Source organism: Lithobates pipiens, unplaced genomic scaffold (assembly GCF_037356315.1).
Source record: "Lithobates pipiens isolate NorthernLeopardFrog02 unplaced genomic scaffold, aLitPip1_a1.2 Scaffold_27, whole genome shotgun sequence".
NCBI classification, from domain to species: domain Eukaryota; kingdom Metazoa; phylum Chordata; class Amphibia; order Anura; family Ranidae; genus Lithobates; species Lithobates pipiens.
Window position 1 is genome coordinate 68,325,237 of NW_027507788.1, and position 21,303 is coordinate 68,346,539.

A 21,303-nucleotide genomic window follows, 5' to 3' on the forward strand; every position below is an offset into this window, starting at 1 on the left:
GCAGTGTGTACCTGAACCAGGGGGGGGGGTCTGACCTTAGCTTGGGGGCTGCGTTGGGTGTCTGTGTCCCTTGGTGTCTGTGGTCTCTCCACTGGGTGTCTGGAGTTCTGCATGTGCTGATCGCCATAGCGCTGTTCTGCCGCCATTATCTCTGTTCATTCACTGTGTACAGTTGTTTGTTGGCCGTTTTTCTGTGTGCCTCAGTGGAAAGCATGGTCGGGGGGCCATTTTTCTCAAGTTCAGCGGTCATTTTCCTTGTGATTTTTCCCTTATACAGGGTGGGAGGTGGCCATTTTGTTGTAGCTCAGTGCGGTTTTAATCCTCAGCGCTGGTCCCTGTTGCTCAGAACGGCACTTTTCTTTTGCACAGGACACCTGGGAACTGGCGCCTGTAACTAAATGGTGCAGCACTCGGTCGGGGTGGTGAGTCCTGCAGTGAGGGCCCCTCAGTCTGCTGCAGCTAGGAGGGTGGGATTGTGCACCTGTCCTAAGTCCCCAAGGGTAACAGACAGGTTGGGTCAGCATGGCTTCAGAAACTGGTGTTTTTTTCCCCAGAACTCCATGCAACTGCATCCGGCTCGTCTGTAAACAATGCAGTGCCGTTGGATGCTTTGTTGGCGGTCCTTGAAACATTTGTTTCCAGGGTGGAGGGGGTGTGCGGGCGCAAAGGTGGTAAAAAGCGGCCCCTGCCCCCCCCCCCCCCCCCCCTGTCCTCCGGGGAGAGCTCTAACGCAGACTCGGGCCCCGCTGAGACTAGAGGCCTGTGCTCTGTTTCAGATGACGCTGACCAGGACAGTTAGGAGGATTCCCCGTCCGTGCAGGAGTAAGCACTACTTGGAGCACTTATCACAGCTGTGCGTCATACCCTGAAAATTCAGGATACAGCAGGTTCCTCTGCTGAAGTAGAGGTCCCTTTTGGGTCTCATAAGCCAGCCCGTACACCTAAGGTGTTTCCGTATCTGACTTATTTTGATAAGTTCATATACAAGGAATGGGGAAGCCTGCAACAGACCTTCTGGGTCCCTAAAAGAATGGCGATGCGGGACCCCTTTGAGGAGAGCCTTCTTTAAAAAAAATGGTTGGCTCCTCCGGTGGACCCCCCAGTATCCAGGTTAAACAAAGTAACCACGATCCGGCAGAGGGGACTTCTGCATTTTAAGGACCCTACCGGCAGGAAGGCCGAGGCAGTGGCCCGTTCCTTGTTTACGGTTGTGGGGTCAGCAATACGACCAGTACTGGCGACAGCACTAGTGTCGCAGACACTTACTGAATGGGCAAAACTTTTTCACTGCGATTTGGAGAAGCAGAAGTCTACTCCTGTGTGTGTGGAACTAGCAAACCATTTAGTGCACGCCTTATGTACGTTTGTGACGTGGCCCTGAATACGCTTCCTTTGCTCTCCAGGGCCAGTGTCAGTGCTGCAGTGCCTGATTTGGCTAAAATGCTGGTCAGCAGACCAGGCCTCTAAACAAAAAAACAAAAAACAAAAAAAAAAGCCTTGATGGATCTACCCTTCCTTGGTGAGCGGCCTTGATGGATCTACCCTTCCTTGGTGAGCGGCTCTTTGTAGCCTTGTTGGATGACATCATTAAGAATGTCACAGGTGGGAAGGATCCACGCCGCAGGCAAGGGCCCTAATTTTCTGCTCAAAAGAGGCTTTTTCATCCTTCCAGGACTTCAGCTAAACGCTCCCAGTCTGACAGGATGACCTCTGAGGGACAAAAGCATCCCTGGACCCGCAAGCCTGCGAACAAATGTGCTACCGCATGAAGGCCTCTTTGCTGTCCAACCAATGGGTCTGCAAACTGATTTAATCTGGCTACAAGATAGTTGTTTCTCTCTTGGCCACCAAACAGATTCTTCTCCTCCAGCATACCCTTACTCCCAGCTCGCCGGGAGGCCCTGTTTGGGGCAGTAAGGGACCTGCTAAGCCGTGGGGTGATGGTGCCTGTTCTGGAATCTGAAAGGTTTCAGGGGTTCTACTCCAATTTGTTGTCCCTAAAAAGAAGGGGTACATTCAATTGTGGACCTGAAAGCCCTCAATTGCTTTGTAAAAATACAGAGGTTCAGAATGGAATCAGTTCGCTCAGTTGTCGCTGCACTCCAAGGGGGACTCCCTGACATCTTTTGGACATCCAGGATGCGTACCTGCACATACCCATATGCCTCAGGCATCAGAGGTTTCTGTGATTTGCAGTAGGGGAAGCCCACTACCAGTTTGTGGCTCCCCCTTTTTGGCTTGGCATCAGCACCACGAGTCTTTACCAAGGTATTGGCTCCCATTTTGGCGGTGTTGCGACAACGCGGGATCGCAATCGTTTACCTAGACTATCTCCTCCTGAGCGCAGCTTCCGCCTCAGTATTAAAGGAGAATGTGGCGATCACCATGCAACCCCTGCAGGAATTTGGGTGGCTGTTGAACCTCAAAGTCTGTTTCCCTTTACCGATTTGGCGCCTGGAGTACCTAGGCTAACTGCTGGACTCCGTGGAAGCGAGAGTGTTTTTCTCCCTTCAGAGAAACTGCAGACTCTCGGAGCCGCAATGAAGCTGTTGATGAACTGCAGGTGGTCGTCCTGTGCTTCTGCATGCCAGTCCTGGGCCTCATAGTGGCCTCGTTCAATGTGGTACCGTACGCCCAGTTTCACAGGAGTCTTGCAGAAGGAGATATTGACAAAATGGGACAAATCTCTGTTATCCCTGGATCGGCAGATTCGGGTGTGCCAGTCAGTCAGTGACTCCCTGCTCTGGTGGCTGAGATCCCCGGCACTTCGGTCCGGGAAGTCGTTCCAACCTCTACGTTGGACAGTGATCACAACGGACACCAGCCTAACTGGCTGGGGTGGAGTCCTGGGAGTACAGTCGACCCAGGGCCTCTGGTCGGGGGGAGGGATCAAAGTTGCCTATCAATATGCTCAAGCTCCGAGCGATCAGGCTATGCCTCTCCACATGGTCGATAAGACTAAGAGGCCGTCCGATCAGGATCCAGTCAGACAACGCCATGGCGGTGGCATATGTCAGCCATCAAGGAGGAACAAGAAGCTCGGCTGCAGCACGGGAGGTCGCTCACATCCTTCAGTGGGCAGAGCGACATGTACCGGCCCTGTCGGACATTTGCATCCTGGGAGTAGAAAACTGGCAGGCAGCCTAAGTCACATAGTTGCATAAGTTGAAAAAATACACAAGTCCATACAGTTCAACCACAAGTCGTCAGATGCCAGGAGAATGGACGTTGCATCTGGAGGTGTTCAAGCTGCTGTGCCTGCGTTGGAGCACACCAGACGTGGATCTCCTGGCCTCCCGTCTCAATCAGAAGATGCCGATATAAGTATCCAGGACAAGAGATCCTTGGGCGGATGCGTCAGATGCGTGGTTGGCTCCATGGGGTCAGTACCGACTGATCTACGCTCTTCCTCCGCTAAAACTGTTACCACATCTGTTCCGCAGAGTGGAGGCCGAGGGGATTCCAGTGATACTGATTGCCCCAGATTGGCCTCGGCGTCCCTGGTACGCCGACCTAGTATGCATGGTTGTGGACACTCCCTGGCGACTACCGATGCGAGAAGACCACCTGTCTCAAGGTCAGATTCTCCATCCTGCTTTACCATCGCTGGTTTTAACGACATGGCTGTTGACAGCCAGGTGCTAAGGAACCGGGGCCTGTCAGACTCTGTGATTTCAACTATGAAGAAGATCACGAAAATCTTCTTCTCTGAAGATATACCATCGTACCTGGAAGGCCTACATTTCCATGTGCGAGGAGATGGGGTGGCGTCTGCACACCTATTCCGTTTCCAGGATCCTGCTGTTCCTACAGCCAGTAGAAGACCAGAAATTGGGCTTAAGCACCATTAAGGGACAAGTATCAGCCTTGGCTGTTTTTTCCCAATGACCCCTGGCATCTCACTCTCTTGTGAGCACTTTATACAAGGGGTCTGGCATGTAGTCCCTCCAGTGCGTCCACCCTTGCCCCCGTGGGATCTGAAGCTGGTCCTATTCGCGCTTCAGAAACCACCATTTGAGAACATCAGGGAAATTCCCTTGTTGACTCTTTCTCAGTGGTCTTCCTAGTTGCCATTACATTGGCCAGGAGGGTTTCCGAACTGGTGGCCTTGTCTTGCAAGTCGCCCTATCTGGTTATCCACAAGGATAAGGTGGTGTTGCGTGCGCAACCTTCTTTTCTGCTGAAGGTGGTTTTGGCTTTTCACATCAATGAAGACATTGTGTTACCATCTCTGTGTCCTAAACCGACACATCCTAAAGAGGTGGCCCTTCGTTCCCTGGACGCGGTCCGGACTCTAAGGGTAAATTTTGTCTGCCACGTCTCCTTTTCAGAAGTTGGACTCTTTTCGTTTCGGTAGCTGGTACCCCCCCTTTGTCACGGCCCATTCCACCAGGGCAATTGGAACCTCTTGGACTTTCCGACATCAATCGTCAGTCGCTCAAGTGTGTAAGGTATCCACTTGATCGTCCGTTCACACTTTTACAAAATTCTACAAAGTGGATGTAATCGCATTGTCTGATGCCTGCTTTGGACGCAAAGTTTTGCAGGCGGCTGTGTAATGTTGCAGATCTGCATTCTTTCTTTCTTCTGTTTTAAGAAAAACGTTATTTTTGAGTATCAATGCGCTGTTGCATTTGTTGACCGCAAGTTCTTATGCGGTTAGTGAGATGGTGACTCCCCTAGCCCCGCTGGTTTTGGGTGAAGTTATGTTGCTGTTCCCACCCCTTGTTATGACACTGGGGACGTCCCTATGGTCAAGATTACTGGAGCTATGTCCGTCAGTGAACGAAAGACAAAATAGGATTTTTGTACTCACCGTAAAATCCTTTACTCTGAAGTTCATTGACAGACTCAGCACCCTCCCCTCCTATTGATTTAAGTTATACTACTTGTTGACTTACTGAGCTGCAGGAAGCAGGCTGGGGGGGGGGGGGGGGGGGTTTATTACTAGAGGGACCGCCCCCTGGGTGGAACTGTAAAGTTCTGGGGTTTTTTCTTCTTCAATATATTACATGTTCTGCCTAGTCCTCTCCTGAAGGTGGCGTAATAACCCTACGGTCAAGATTACTGGAGCTGTGTCCGTCAATGAACGAAAGATAAAAGGATTTTTATGGTGAGTACAAAAATCCTATTTTTTCGGATCTCTAAAAAAGTCAATTGGAAAGTAGAAGAAATAAAAACGGATCCACAGGGGAGGTACTTATTTGTAAAAGGACTAATAGAAAGAGTTAGATACACATTAGTAAATATATACTGTCCCAATAAAGGCCCAAAGAAATATTTAAACAAAATGCTGAATGTTTTAGAAACATGCAAACAGGGCCATATAATCTTGGGAGGAGATCTAAACTTCGCCATGGATCCGTATATAGATAGCACTTCACTGGGCATGGTACACGAAATCAAACAACATAGAACCCTGAAAAAGAAGATGCTGCAGCATCAATTAATGGACACCTGGCGAATACTTAATTTAAGGAAAAAGGATTACACATACTATTCCACAGTACACGATATGTATGTTAGATTGGACTATATATTTGTAGACCACGAACTACTAGAAAATATATTGGAAGTTAAAATAGGATCTATAACCCTCTCGGATCACGCACCTGTAATAATAAAATTAAAAGATCTAGGAAGAGAATATAGTAAAGGGTTATGGAGACTAAATGAGTCCCTTCTGGAAGATGTGGAAACAGAAAACACTATCAAATATGAAATTGAACAATATTTCCTAGCCAATGACTCAGAGGAGATCCCAAGGGCTACACTCTGGGAGGCCCACAAAGCCCTAATCAGGGGGAAATTAATATCCATAGGATCCTGGGTAAAAAAAGAGAGTGAAAAGAAGCTAAACGATTTAAAAAAAGAACTTCACTTATTAGAACAAAAACATAAGGGTCAACTCGATAAAAACACATATAAAGAAATAATACATAAACGTATGCAACTAAACAATAGATTGGAGCAAGAAGTAAGAAAAACCTATAAACACGTAGCTAAAGAAAGATACATGTGGGGTAATAAACCGGGGAAACAATTGGCCAGAATAGTAAGGGATAAAAAAGCTATTAATTATATAGAAAAAATCAAAAACTCGAATGGTGAAATAAAATACAGAACATCAGAAATAGCAAACGCGTTTAAAACATATTATAGCGCCCTATACTCAATCAGGAACAAGGAGACTGAAAGTCAGAAGGAGACCAGGAAAATTAAAATACAAGAATACCTGAGGGAAGTAGATCTACCAAAGATAACCCCCGAAATGTCTAATAGCCTAGAGGCCCCAATCACTCCAGAGGAAATTGAGTATGCAATAAAGGACATGCCCAACGGGAAAAGCCCAGGACCAGATGGTTTTACCATCAGGTATTATAAAAAATTCAAACAGCTGTTGGTCCCACAGTTATGTAAACTCTGGAACAAACTGGCAGAGGAGGAGCTCCCGAGGAAAGAATCACTCCTAGCTAATATCATACTAATTCCAAAACCGGGTAAAGATCCTTCGAGTTGCTCTAATTACCGTCCAATCGCACTTTTGAATACGGATATTAAATTGTACGCAAAAGTGTTGGCAACGAGGATAAAAAACCTACTCCCAGAATTGATCAACGAAGATCAAGCAGGATTTGTACCAGGGAGGGAGGGCCGCGATAACAGTTTGCAAACGCTGTTATTAATGGGGAAGGATAAGGAAACCAATCCTCCAATGATTTTGGTCTCGATCGACGCAGAAAAAGCTTTTGACCGAGTCGATTGGAGCTTTATAATGGAAACATTACAGTCAATGGGACTTGGCCCAAAAATGCTAAAATGGGTAAACAATCTATAATACATATCCATCAGCCAGAGTGGGGGTAAATGGGAGTATGTCGTCCGCGTTCGATATGCAGAATGGTACAAGACAGGGGTGTCCCCTCTCGCCATTGCTATACGTGTTAGCTCTGGAACCCTTATTGGCAAAAATTTGTAACAACCCAGTCATAGAAGGTATAAGAATGGGGGGGAAGAACATAAAGTGGCGGCATACGCGGACGACATACTCCTATACTTGATCAACCCCCAAACATCTCTATCAGGTATGATGAAGGAGATCAGAGACTACGGGGCCCTTTCTAATTTCAAAATAAACCCAATTAAAACAGTTATCCTGAATATCGGATTAGATCTGCATGAGGAAGAAAAGATACAGCATAAATTCCCTTTCACATGGGGAAAAAAAAGAAATAACATATTTAGGGATCAAAATAACAAAAACAATCCGGGGGTTATATCAAGCTAATTATGTCCCGTTGATAAACAAAGTCAAATCGGTATTAACGAAGATGAATAAAGGAAAAATATCTTGGATGGGAAGAATCAATGTGCTGAAGATGGTGGTATTACCAAAATTTATATACAAAATGCAAATGCTTCCAATAAATATCCCAATAGGTTTTTTTAATATATTAAGAACATTATTTTCAAAATTTATTTGGCAAAATAAAAAACCCAGGATAAAATTTAATTTATTAACTAGGAAAAAAAATAGGGGAGGAATGGCACTACCAGACATTCACAGATATTATTTAGCAATTATTTTTACGAGATTGGTTGAATGGACAAATCAAAACACAAAAAAGAAATGGGCAAAAATGGAGGAGATATTGACCGGGTCACAATTAAAAAAAAAAAAAAAACATATGGATTCCACCAAAATTTAGAGCAATTAGTAGTAGGACGCACGAAATCACTTTAACGGCACTAAAAAAATGGGACACAACACAGCGCAAAAACAAATGGCAATATAATTCACCATTAATCCCTCTGGAGGGAACGAGTTTTTTCACACCAGGGCACGACACATCACTAGGGAATCGAATGAGGGATTTACAATTAAGACATCATAAGGGAGGGGAAGTTAATGTCAAAACAAGATTTAATGACGAAGCACAATTGGCAAATATTGAAGGACTGGGAATACCTCCAGATTCAGCACTTCGTTAATTCCATCCCAAAACCAATAGGAAATGAAAAAAGGTTAACAGCAATGGAAAAATTATGTACAAAGAAAAGAGCAGTTAAACATTGTGTCTCACAGCTATATGACTGTTTATCGGAAATAGAAGGCCAAGGACATATCCCATTTATAGCTAAATGGGAGAGGGACTTGGGTTATGAAGTTGATGAGACCCAAAAATCCTATTTTTTCCTACAAGCTTTAGCTCCATCTATTTGCCCTAATATAGTATATTCCTGAACCCGTTTATTTTTTATGAATAAATAACATTCGAACAGGTGAACATTTGATTTGATTCACATAGAATCTTTCGCTGGACTAATATATATATATATATATATATATATATATATATATATATATATATATATATATATATATTATATTGCCATTTCTTTTTAATTAAGCACACCCCTTTTCTGTTTTCTACATTATTATTCTCAAACTTTTTCCAAGCCGTCTTTCAGGACCGCAACTGAGAGCTAGTGACTCCTCCCACCGGACCACAGGAAACGCCACATTCCTCCAGATCATTTACCTCCCTACCACACCCCCATTTTTGTTTCCTCCGGCCCGAAGGGGACATCTTTTGGAGGAGAACCAGCATCTCTTAGGTGCTCCTGAGGGACAAGGTCTCCTAAAAAAAAAAAAAAGTCCTCCTTTTTTTGACCTTCAGCCCTCCCATCAAACCAGGGCTTTGGCAGTGGTAGGTTTGGGCTACTCTTGCCCCCTAGGTGCTTGGGGACAGCCGCAGAAGATCCAATGACCACCTCCAGCGTCCTGGGGCATTATGCGTTGGTCAAGAGGAATTCTCGGCCATGCCGGAAGTGATACTGAGGGTCAGCACCCAACATCATTTCCAGGGGAGGAGGCAGGGCAGAAGCTGGTGCCCATTTCCACTTCCTGTGCAGTGGCACTATGGGAGTCCGAAAGTGAAGCCATGAGTGGAGGGTACGGCGTCTGCAGCGGTGGGGACAAGCACAGGCACCAGCAAGGCCCAGGTAGGGGGGCAGTGGATTAAGTCTGCCCATTTCCTTTACCTGGGTTTTCCGGTCTTTTTCTTTCTCCTTGGGGGTGGGCCTGTTTGGGCACAGGAGGCTGTTTTCTCCCCTAGTGCACCTTGTTGGGTGGTCTGTAAGCGTAGACTGGGTCTCACTAAGGGTTCTTTGTTCCCCCCCCCCTTTTTTTTTCCCCTTTTTCTTTTCTCTCTCATGCCAAAAGCTCTGACCCAGGGAAAGAGATGCCCCTCATGCAAAGCCAAGATGGGAGAAAATTGGGGAAAAAAAGCCCTATGCAGTAAATTGCTTTAGTCAAAGAGGAATCTGCTTCCATTTGCCTCAGTAAAGAAGAAAATACGCCATGATTCAGACATTCCATATTTCATTCGTTTGTCCGTCTGCTTGTCAGCCATCCAATCGTTCACTTCCTGTCCCGGTGTTAGAGACTGTCTGAAGGTCCTTCTACCAGGGAAAAACCATCCCCCACACCTTCCATTGACGATTCGAGAGAGAGGAGTGGGGTGAAGGGGCTGAAGTGGCCCACTCCAAGTTTAAGCTATCCCTGGAAGATATTGATAGGCTTCTTTGAGCCATACGTGTTACCCTTGGCCTAAGTGAAGAAAAAAAAGCAATTGAATCTGCACGACCGTATGTACGCGGATCTAAGGGAGCCTAAAGTTAGGACATTTCTGGTTCATTCTATCATTTCGGACTCCATAAAAGAATGGCAGGAACCAGAGAGAACCCATTTTCCTCAAGCCCACAAGAGATGCTTTCCACTTGGGGAAGACCCCTCTGTGGTATGGAACAAGGTCCTCAGGTTAGGTTAGATGCTGCCTTCTCCCGGGTCTCTAGATCCACCGACATGGTCTTTAACCACTTAAGGGCCGCCGCATGGCAATGTACGTCGGTGCAATGGCACCGACAGGCACAAGCGCGTATATGTACGTGCTCGCCTTCCAGCGGGTGGTGGGTCCGACCGGACCCCTCCCGCTGGATGCGGTGGTCCGTTTCGCTTCAGGAGCCATCCGGGATGAGGGGATGGCCGTTGGTTTCTGGCCATCCCCTCTCGATCGCTCCTGGCGAATGAGAAGCTTCCCCCGCTGTGTATAGTAAACACAGGCAGGGAGGAAGTGATGTCATTCTCCTCGGGCGGTCTTTTTGACCGGACTGCGAGGAGAACAGTGAAAGTAAGTGCACCAAACACTACACTGACATGTAGGCACACACAGGCACACAAACCCCCCCGATCGCCCCCCGATCCCCCCTGCCCCCCCTCCCAGTCAGTGTCACTGATTGCAGTGATCATTTATTGATCACTGCATTTAGTGTCAGTTGTGACAGTAAAAACTGTCAGGGCAGTTAGTGTTAGGTCCAGGGTAGCCCCCTACGCCCCCCCCCCCCCAATAAAGGTCTAACCCCCTGATTGCCCCTAGAGTTAACCCTTTTGCCAGTGTCACTAAGCAATCGTTTTTCTGATCGCTGCATTAGTGTCACTGGTGCCGTTAGGTAGCTAGTTATTTTTTTTAGGTTCACCGCCAGGTTTTTATAGCGCTAGGTACCCCCATATACTACCCAATAATGGTTTTAACCCCCTGATTGTCCCTAGTTAACCCTTTCACCAGCGATCACCGTATAAGTGTCACTGGTGACGCTGGTTAGCCAGTTATTTAGGTTCCCCGTCAGGTTTTTATATAGCGTCAGGGACCCCCATATACTACCTAATAAAGATTTTAACCCCCTGATTGCCCCTAGTTAACCCTTTCACCAGTGATCACTGTAGAAGTGTTACGGGTGACTCTGGTTAGTTTGCTTTTTATAGCATCAGGGCACCCACCATTTATTACCCAATAAAGGTTTAACCCCCTGATCACCCGGTGGGTGATATCAATTAGATTTTATGGTCAGGGTCTGCGTCGCCCCAGGCAGCGCTAGGTTAGTGCCAGTACCGCTAACACCCACACGCAAAGCATAAACCACCCGTAGTGGTATAGAATCTGAACAGATCAATATCTGATCAGATCTATACTAGCGTCCCCAGCAGTTTAGGGTTCCAAAAAAACGCATTAGCGGGATCAGCCCAGATACCTGCTTGCACCTGCGTTTTGCCACTCCGCCCAGCCCACCCAAGTGCAGTATCGATGGATCACTGTCACTTACAAAACACTAAACACAAAACTGCAGCTTTCGCAGATTCAGGCCTGATCCCTGCGATCGCTAACAGTTTTTTTTGGTAGCGTTTTATATTTAAATCCGGAAGGCAGTGCTTGGTTTTCGGGGTCCTGTACGTGGCTAGGCTCCCAAAAAGTCCCCCACATGTGGTATCCCCGTACTCGGGAGAAGCAGCAGAATTTATTTTGGGGTGTAATTTCACTTATGCCCACAGAATGTGTGAGCAATATATCATTTAGTGACAACTTTGTGCAAAAAAAAAAAAATTGTAATATTCCTGCAACTTGTGGCAAAATATAAAATATTTCATGGACTCAACATGCCTCTCAGTAAATGGCTTGGGGTGTCTACTTTCCAAAATGGGGTCATTGGGGGGGGGGGGGGGGGGGGTTTGTGCTATTTTGGCATTTTATGGCCTTCGAAACTGTGATGGGTAGTGAGGAGTGAAATCAAAAATTTGCGCCCTTAGAAATCCTGAAGGCAGTGATTGGATTTCGGGGTGCCGTACGCGGCTAGACTCCCAAAAAGTCCCACATATGTGGTATCCCCGTACTCAGGAGAAGGAGCAGAATATATTTTGGGGTGCAATTCCACATATAACTATGGCATGTGTGAGCAATATATAATTTAGTGACAACTTTTAGTAAACTTTTTTTTTTATTTTTTTTGTTTCATTATTCAATCACTTGGGACAAAAAAAAAGAGTATTCAATGGGCTCAACATGCCCCTCAGCAATTTCCTTGGGGTGCATACTTTCCAAAATGGGGTCATTTGGGGGGGGGGGGGTTGTGCTGCCCTGCCATTTTTAGCACCTCAAGAAATGAGATAGGCAGTCATAAATTAAAAGCTGTGTATCTTCCACAAAATGTACTCTAGGTTGTAGACGCTATAACTTTTGCGCAAACCAATATATATACACTTATTGACATTTTTTTTTTTTTACTAAAGACATGTGGCTGAATACCTTTTGCCCTAAATGTATGACTAAAATTGAGTTTATTCGATTTTTCTTATAACAAAAAGTAGAAAATATCTTTTTTTTCTCGAAATTTTCGGTCTTTTTCCATTTATATCGCAAAAAATAAAAATCGCAGAGGCAATCAAATACCATCAAAAGAAAGCTCTATTTGTGGGAAGAAAGGGACGCAAATTTAGTTTGGGTACAACATTGCATGACCGCGCAATTACCAGTTAAAGCAGCGCAGTGCCAAAGTGTAAAAAGACCTCTGGTCCTTAGGCTGACAATTGGTCCGGGGCTGAAGTGGTTAAAGACATGGGGGTCCTAATGGAATCCAATGGATTAGTGTATGGATCTCTTGCTTGAGATCTTGGCAATCGGTCATGAGCAACTTAAAGCCAGCTATGACCACGACATGCATAGCCAGGAACCTTGAGTATTGGGTTAACTAGCTTGAAGCTCATATAGTAGCGGATTCACTCAAACAGGATATTTTAAATTCCTTTTCTACCTTGTCCTCTGCAGTAGCCTATATAGCGGATGCTTCTGCTGAAGCAATTAAAATGTCAGTTAGATCGGCAGCCTTAACAAATTTGGCAAGAAGAGCATTATGGCTGAAGATTTGGCCAGGTGATGTGGCATCAAAGAATAAACTCTGTGGGATTCCTTTTTCGGTTGACCTTCTCTTTGGCCCTGATCTAGATACCATTCTAGACAGTACTGCCGATAGGGAAAAGGGCTTCATGGTGAAGAAGAAACCATCCGCAAAGTGCTTTTTTTAAGCCTCAAAGGGCTCAGGAGCAGGACAACAAGTCCCAGGGGCGGAGGAAGAATTGGTCCGCACAAGCTAAAGTCAAAGGTGGAATCCTTTTTTCATCCTCCTGCGCAAGCCGAAAAATCCCAACGACTCGACCCTGTGGGTGAGCGGAAGGCTGAAAAATGTCCTTCCGCACTGGTCAGGCATAACATTAAATCCAGAATGTGTAATGCACCAATATTAACCTCCCAATATAACACGGTGTAATCTCCTAATGGTTAATCAGTGAATCCTGTGCAAAATAAGCAAATGGCGCCTATTATAAATAACCTAACATCCTTCCTTCACCATGGCAAAATCCTAAAACTAAATATCGATGTGATGATAAATTATTAAACACAAAGAAAGAAAAATTAGATGTAATAATGTGCTGAACCACAGTGCACAAATATCTCAATAGAACAGCATACCGCTGTGAAGAAATGTAATGTCTTTTAGTGATTGAGTTTAGACCGGTTTCATTGAGTAAACCCAATGATAGAAATGCCTTGCTCATATATTCAGCTGCTCTTTAACATGAACACTGAAGAAATCAGTTGTTTGGATGCTCTTTAGCATGGACTGGCTTTCAAAGAACTTCCGCAGTATAAAACAAGAGAGACCATTGCGCAGGTAGTATATAGAATATTCCCGATAAACTTTCACTCTCACTTTCCAGCAGAATGAATTGCATATGGTAAGGTCAGTTGCATACAGCTAACAGCTGGGATCCGCTCACACACCAACAGAGCACACACAGCACTGCTCGTCACTGGCTCCTTCTGACCAGTTTCATCACTAGACACGTGAAAAGTCACGTGTCTAGTGATGAAATCGGTCCGGAGGAGCCAGTGACGAGCAGAGCTGTTAGTTTTTATGGAATCCCCCCAAGAAGATTTCTTGTGACGAATACCCCAAAGGATCCAATAAAAGCCCTGACCATGAAGTCCTCATTAAGGGAACTGATGCTGTAGCAGGGTGTAGTGATCCAAGTGCCACCAGAAGAGCAGCAACAGGGTTTTTATTCTCATTTTTCTTGGTTGGAAAGCCAACAGGGAAATTCCGATTGCTTCTCTATCTAAAACCTCTGAACAAATCCACACCGCTTCTAGGTGGACACCAGGTGCAGACCTTGGCTCACCACCGTCCTCAATAGATAACAGTCGCACACTGGAAATACAAACTCTTGCTTGAATATATTCTTTATGGTAAAAGGTTTGCCAGACAAATACAGGGATTGCAGTTGACAAATTTCACAAGCATATAGCTTGCTTGTTCACAACATCGATGGTGCTCACAAAAACAACCATTTAAAGTGATCACCTAAATTGGGCTAGACCCAAGAAAAACACCTGTTTCAGGTAGCACCACATGCAAAAAAGGGAAAACATTTCAACTGACATATTTGAAAACATTGCATGGATTTAAAAAAAGCATGTGATAGGAAAAAGTATATATTTATATAAATTTTCTATCGCATTATTTTTTTAAAATCCATGCAATGTTTTCAAACGTGCCAGGTGTCAGTTGAAATGTTCCTTTTTTTGCATGTGGTGCTACCTGAAACAGGTGTGTTTTTTTTTTTTTTTTTTCTTTGGGGGGTGGGGGAGGGGGGGAGGGGTGTAGCCCAATTTAGGTGATCACTTTAAATGCCTGTTTGTGTGACAACTGATGTGTGATAGGGAGGTGCCTTCCATTAAAGAGCTGAAGGAGGAAGGTGTTTCCTGTGGTCCGGTGGGAGGTGTCACTATCTTTCAGGTACTGTTCTGAAAGACAAGTTACCGGTAAGTCTCACTTGAATTTTGTTTTTTGTTTTTTCTCCAATTCTTTTTTTTTTTTTTTTTTTATTACCTAAAAAAATAAAATAAAAAAAAAATTGCAGTTGAACACCTTTTGGTTATCTTGTGCACCCAGCAGATATGGAGCACTGGACACTGCTGGCTACACATTTTTCTTACTATTATTGCAAAATCTGTTTATAGCCTAAAAGTAATGTGTTCCCCTTCTGTTCAGTAAAAACATTGGCAACTTATTTTTTTTGTTTGTTTAGGTATAGCTGGTGGTCTTACAAATCTCTCAAAGATGCCTGCATGTAATGTCATGCTCCTGGGAGCTCAGAGGAAAACATTATCCGGTTTCTCCAGCACCTCTGTTTTACCTCATACCGGTTACATTTATCACAGTGAAATTGTCCAGTCTTTACCATCAGTAAGTACAGCTACTGTACGCTAACAATCTCCTGCCTGCTGCTCAATCTAAATGAAATGTCACTCTCTTGGTCAATGCCAGCATGAATTGTAATTCAATTCAAAAAGTGAAACTCTTATTTTATATACATGCGTTACACAGAGTGATATATTTTCAAACATTTCTTTCTTTTATTTTTGATTATGGCTTACAGCTAGGAAAAAGCCCAAAATGTAGTATCTCATAAAAATACAATATTAAGCAAGACCAATAAAGAATCTTTTTAATACATAAATGTTGGCTTACTGAAAAGTATGTCCATTTATAGTGTAGTATGCACTCCATACTTGGTCGGGGCTCCTTTTGCATTAATTACTGCATCAATGCGACCTGGCATGGAGACAATTAGCCTGTGGCACTGCTGAGGCATTATCGAGGCCCATATCTGCATTGCTGAGTCTGGTGTCTCATCTTAATCATCATCCTCTTGACAATACCCCACAGATTCTCTATGGCGGTTATTTGAGATGAGTTTGCTGGCCAGTCGAGCACGGTGATACCATGATCATTAAACCCGGTATTGTTACTTTTGGCACTGTGGGCAGGCTTTAAGTTCTGCTGGAAAACGAAGTCTGCATCTCCATAAAGCTGGTCAGCAGAGGGAAACATTAAGTGCTCTAGAATTTCCTGGTAGAGGGCTGTGCTGATTTTGGACGTTATAAAACACAGTGAACCAACACAAGCAGATGACATGACTCCCCAAATCATCAGACTGTGGAGTCTGAGGAAGAGTGGAGACGCACATAATCCAAGTTGGTGGCACAGTGGTGTAGTGGTTAGCACTCTCGCCTACCACTAAAAGGGTCACTGGTTCACATCCCAACCACGACACTACCTGCCTGGAGTTTGCATGTTCTCCCTGTGCCTGTGTGGGTTTCCTCCGGGTACTCCGGTTTCCTCCCACACTCCAAAGACATGCAGGTAGGTTAATTGGCTTCTGTCCAAAATTGACACTAGTATATGAATGGGGACCTTGGATTGCGGGCTCCTTGACGGTAAGGGACTGATGTGAGAGTGCAACGTACAGAGATAGGGACAATTGTAGACACTCAGGTTGAACTAGATGGACTGGTGTCTTTATTCAACCTTACTAACTATATAACTGTAAGTTGCATGAGGTTCAGTGATGTTTTGGGGAGCCATGTCTTCTGCTGGTGTTGGTCTTCTCCATTTTAGCAAGTCCGAAGTCAGTGCAATCCTCTATCAGAAAATTCTAGAGCACTTCATACTTCCCTCTGCTAACTAGCTTCATGGCGATGCTAATTAAATTTTCTACCAGGACTTGGCCACCTGCCCACACTGCCAAAAGTACCAATCCCTAGTTTAATTATTACGGTATCACTGTGCTTGATTGGCCAGCAAACTTAAAAAAAAATCGGAGAAAACAGCGCTGTCCAAAAAATGCTAAAAAAAATCCTATACCAGTGAAACAGGAAATTAAATTATAAATTCTTGCTGCAACTTAATGTGAGATACACACAATATACAATAATTCAAAAAGAAAGCTGCGCTAGAACTCATATAGTGCAATATGATACCATTAACATCATAACATAATTTATCCTGTGTGCAAAAAGAAAATTGATATAGCCACAAGTAATACAAATAAAGACCTAAACTAATTAAAAGAGTGAACAGTCCAAAAAAAGGGGAGAGACAAGAAGATGAGGCTTCAGTCCATTAAGGTGACTCTGTACAAAACACCCTCCAAGTATGTAGCAAGTGCACCCAGAGAAAGGAATTCCTCCACCACCAGATTCAGTGAGGCTTACCAGCTGACAAGATCTCTTTTTAGGGAGATCATACATGCTTGCAAACAAAATCATCAATCCGGTCCCTTTAAAAGACACTGCTGATATCTCCAACTCGTGTATCCCCTTCACAGAGCGTCTCCCGTTCCACCACAATCATTTAATGAGATAAAACGGGCTCCCATAGTGTAACTCCATATAAAACTTTTATTTGAACGCAATAAAACAAAAAATGCAAACTCACAATTTCAGCTGCATACAAGCGTGTCTATAGTAACGAGCCGGCCGGCTCTCTCTCGCTTACACTGCCCTTCCTTCTTAGACCAACGGGGTGGCCAGCAAACTTACCTGACCTAAACCCCATACCCGTGTGGGGTATTGTCAAGAAGATGAGACACCAGACCCAACAATGCATATGAGCTGAAACCACTATCAAAGAAACCTGGGCTTCCATAACGTCTCAGCAGTGCCATGGGTTGATCGCCCCCATGCCACGCTGCATTGAGGCAGTAATTCATGGAAAAGGAGACCCCCTACCAAGTATTGACTGCATACTATAATGTACATGGTCTTCCTTTTTAGTAAGCCAACCTTCTTTTTTTTTTTTTTTTTTTTTTTTTTTTATTGGTCTTCTGTAATCAAATTTTCTGAGAAACAGAATTTTGGGTCACCAGCTGTAAGCTGTAGTAATAAAAATGAAGAGATAAATGCTTGAAATATAGGGCTGAAACAACTAATCGATTAATCGCGTATGAAATTAATCTATTACTATTTTCATAATCGATTAATCGGCCAGTAACAAAATGGGGTTAAAGTTAATGAGTCTGTTTACCAGATTGACCATTTAATAGTATATCTCTCCTCTAATATATACAGTATATCTCTCCTCTAATGGTATACACTGTATCTTTTAATAGTATATACAGTATATCTCTCCTCTAATAGTATATACAGTATATCTCTGCTAATAGTATATATCCTCTAATAGTATATACAGTACTGTATCTCTTCAATACTATATATAGTATATATCCCCTCTAATATATACAGTATATCTCGTGTCTGTTCAGGGTGGATTCGATATTTTGCTCCCTAACCATATAGTTATTTATATTTTACCACTACATATAGAGATATTTAAGAATAAATTGCCTTTTGTTTTAAAACTTTACATATTGACTAAATTATATAGCACATTTCTAAGGTTATTAACCAATTAATTAACCGAAACGATAATCGGCCAATTAATCGATTATGAAAATAATCGTTGGTTGCAGCCCTATTGAAATCACTTTTTTTTAATGCATCTATATAAAATGAGTTTCATTTTTTGAATTGAATTACTGAAATCAACTTTTTTGTGATATTCTAATTTTATGAGATGCGTGTGTAATATTATATTATATGTATTTTTTTTTTTTTTTTTTTTTTTTTCAGGACTTGCATCGGAAAGCAGCTCGATTAGTAGCTGCCAAATGCACCTTGGCTGCTCGTGTAGACAGTTTCCATGAGAGTTCAGAGGGAAAGGTCAGATTTTAATGTTTGTGTAGCTTATACTTTTCAAGGGAATATATCGTAAGTCCTTCCTAAACTTTTGCCGCCTATGCGGCGACATAGAGGTTAGACTTAAATGCCCACACTCTTCACATATGCCTCTATAGTCAACATAGATTTCTGTGCTGAAAGTGCACTCGCTGCGCACTCCCAGCACAGAAACTGAAGTGTCGAAGACTTGTTCCTTCTGTACTAATAATCAGGAACCATTAGGACAGGCTCCCAATCATATGACCACTGTGGCAATAATAGGCAATGAATAGGTAGACCTTCCCGCCAACCCCCCCCCCATGATGGCGCAGTTCAAGGGATGCTGAGGCGGATGGGAAGGAGTTAATTTACATGTGAATGTGATAGTTAATTGTTCCAAGCCTGGACACTTTCACAACCCATGGCTCTACTACTTAGCCTCTCAGCTGCAACACATAGTGGAGACTGTGGCTTCGGATACATGCTGTGAAGAGGAGATTAAGGACTCCATGTTATTCATTATGATGCACTTTTGTAGGGCCAGAACATTAGCTGAAGGACTGGAAGCACAACTTTTTTTTTTTTTTAACGGGCAATATCCTATGTACAGGCTTATACACAAAATTTGGCTATTTGGCATTTTACTGAGTACACTGCAACTTGGAGTCAGTATTGAGAACAATTACCGTATATACTCGAGTATAGGCCGACCCGAATATAAGCCGAGGCCCCCAATTTACCCCCAAAAAAACTGGCAAACTTATTGACTCGTGTATAAGCCGAGGGTGAGACATGCCTGTCCATCCCTGTGTGTGTGTCCGTCCATCCCTGTGTGTCCGTCCATCCCTGTGTGTGTGTGTGTCCATCCATCCATCCATCCCTGTGTGTGTGTGTGTGTCCATCCATCCATCCATCCCTGTGTGTGTGTGTGTCCATCCATCCATCCATCCATCCCTGTGTGTGTGTGTGTCCATCCATCCATCCATCCCTGTGTGTGTGTGTGTCCATCCATCCATCCATCCCTGTGTGTGTGTGTGTGTCCATCCATCCATCCATCCCTGTGTGTGTGTGTGTCCATCCATCCATCCATCCCTGTGTGTGTGTGTCTCCATCCATCCATCCATCCCTGTGTGTGTGTGTCTCCATCCATCCATCCATCCCTGTGTGTGTGTGTGTCTCCATCCATCCATCCATCCCTGTGTGTGTGTGTCTCCATCCATCCATCCCTGTGTGTGTGTGTCTCCATCCATCCATCCCTGTGTGTGTGTGTGTGTGTGTGTGTGTGTGTCCAGCCTACCTGTGTCCCGAGCCTCCGTCCCGTGCCGTGCCGTGCCTTGCCTCCGTCCCGTGCCGTGCCTTGCCTCCTTGCCTCCGTCCCGTGCCGTGCCTTGCCTCCTTGCCTCCGTCCCGTGTCGTGCCTTGCCTCCGTCCCGTCCCGTCCCATGCCTTGCCTTGCCTCCGTCCCGTGCCTTGCCAGGATCGCCGCTCTTCGTCGGCGCCTCGGCGGCCATTCTAAAATTCAAAAGCCGCGCCTCCGCCTGTGATAGGCGGAACACTGAATTTCCCAGCAGCCTGTGTTCCGCCTATCACGGACATCGTCTCATCCTCGTACTACGGACGAGGATGAGACGATGTCCGTGATAGGCGGAACACAGGCTGCTGGGAAATTCAGTGTTCCGCCTATCACAGGCGGAGGCGCGGCTTTCGAATTGTAGTATGTCCGCCGTCTGTCTGCTCGATACGCTGATCGAGCAGTCAGACGGCGATGACTCGAGTATAAGCCGAGGGGGGCACTTTCAGCCTCAAAAAAGAGGCTGAAAATCTCGGCTTATACTCGAGTATATACGGTAATAGGGCTTTTTCCACTGATCTAGCTTTAAACCCTAAGCCATGCCTTTTAGGAATTTTGGAGGAGGTGGTGCAGGATAATTTCCTTAGGGAGGCAGCTGGCAGAGCTCTGTTTCAGGCCCACATACTCGTTCTACTACATTGGATCTCCCAAACGGTTCCAATGCAGCAGATGTGGATATATCACATGGGTACTGTGCTTTAGTATGAAAAAATGGTCCATGCACATAGAGGTATCCCGCATAAGGCTGGATTCACACCTATGCATTTTTAGCGTTTTTGCATTTTGCAGATTTGCACTACAGATTGTGTTCCATAGGAAACCATATTATATGGACTGTAGTGCAAATCTGCAAAATGCAAAAATCGCTAAAAATGCATAGGTGTGAATCCAGCCTAGGTTTTGAAAAAGGTGTAAGGATGTTGGTGCTGGGCTTGGCCCCAGTAGACCTGTTCATAGACAGATTGTTAATGTGAAACACCAGCGGGATAGTGTGGGTAAAATGAATACCATCAGGAAACTACCCTGCAGGGTGATGGAGAGGCAATTGACATGAAAACTCTTTTGTATGTTTGTCTTATAGGGGCAGTGCATGTGAGGTAAAAGAATATAATTATCCTGTTCTACTAAGTGTGTTATATTTGTGGCGATGTACTTTATTTTGGTTGACAAGTTGGCAATGTACATGGGCTCTCTGGAATCTTTGATATATGGCTTTGGTGACTTTATCAAAAAAATCTCTACCTGAAGAAGAAGAAAAAAAAAATTGCCACAGAAAAGCTACTGAGGGTAAAAAGGGGATACCTTAACCACTTTCAGCCCAGGCCAATTCTGGCATTTCTCGCCTACATGGAAAAATCATATTTTTTTTTTAGCTAGAAAATTACTCAAACCTCTAAACATTATGTATATTTTTTTAGCAGAGACCCTAGAGCAGGGCTCAAAGTCCTGAGCTACTAGCAAGGCCTCAAGGGTTACTTGCCCCTAATTCCACCTCTAAAA

At 44.4% G+C, this 21,303-nt stretch overlaps 1 protein-coding gene across 3 annotated transcripts in view; it reads left to right on the plus strand.

The window, feature by feature from the left end:
* The window catches only part of LOC143933914 (U4/U6 small nuclear ribonucleoprotein Prp31-like), a 232,544-nt gene that overhangs the window by 199,817 nt on the left and 11,424 nt on the right, over positions 1–21,303 (plus strand). For all 3 annotated transcript variants that reach the window (XM_077457063.1, XM_077457067.1, XM_077457066.1), the window contains exons 8-9: positions 14,981–15,138; positions 18,366–18,455. In XM_077457063.1, the coding sequence (XP_077313189.1) occupies positions 14,981–15,138; positions 18,366–18,455 (248 nt within the window). The remainder of the gene's footprint in view (positions 1–14,980; positions 15,139–18,365; positions 18,456–21,303) is intronic.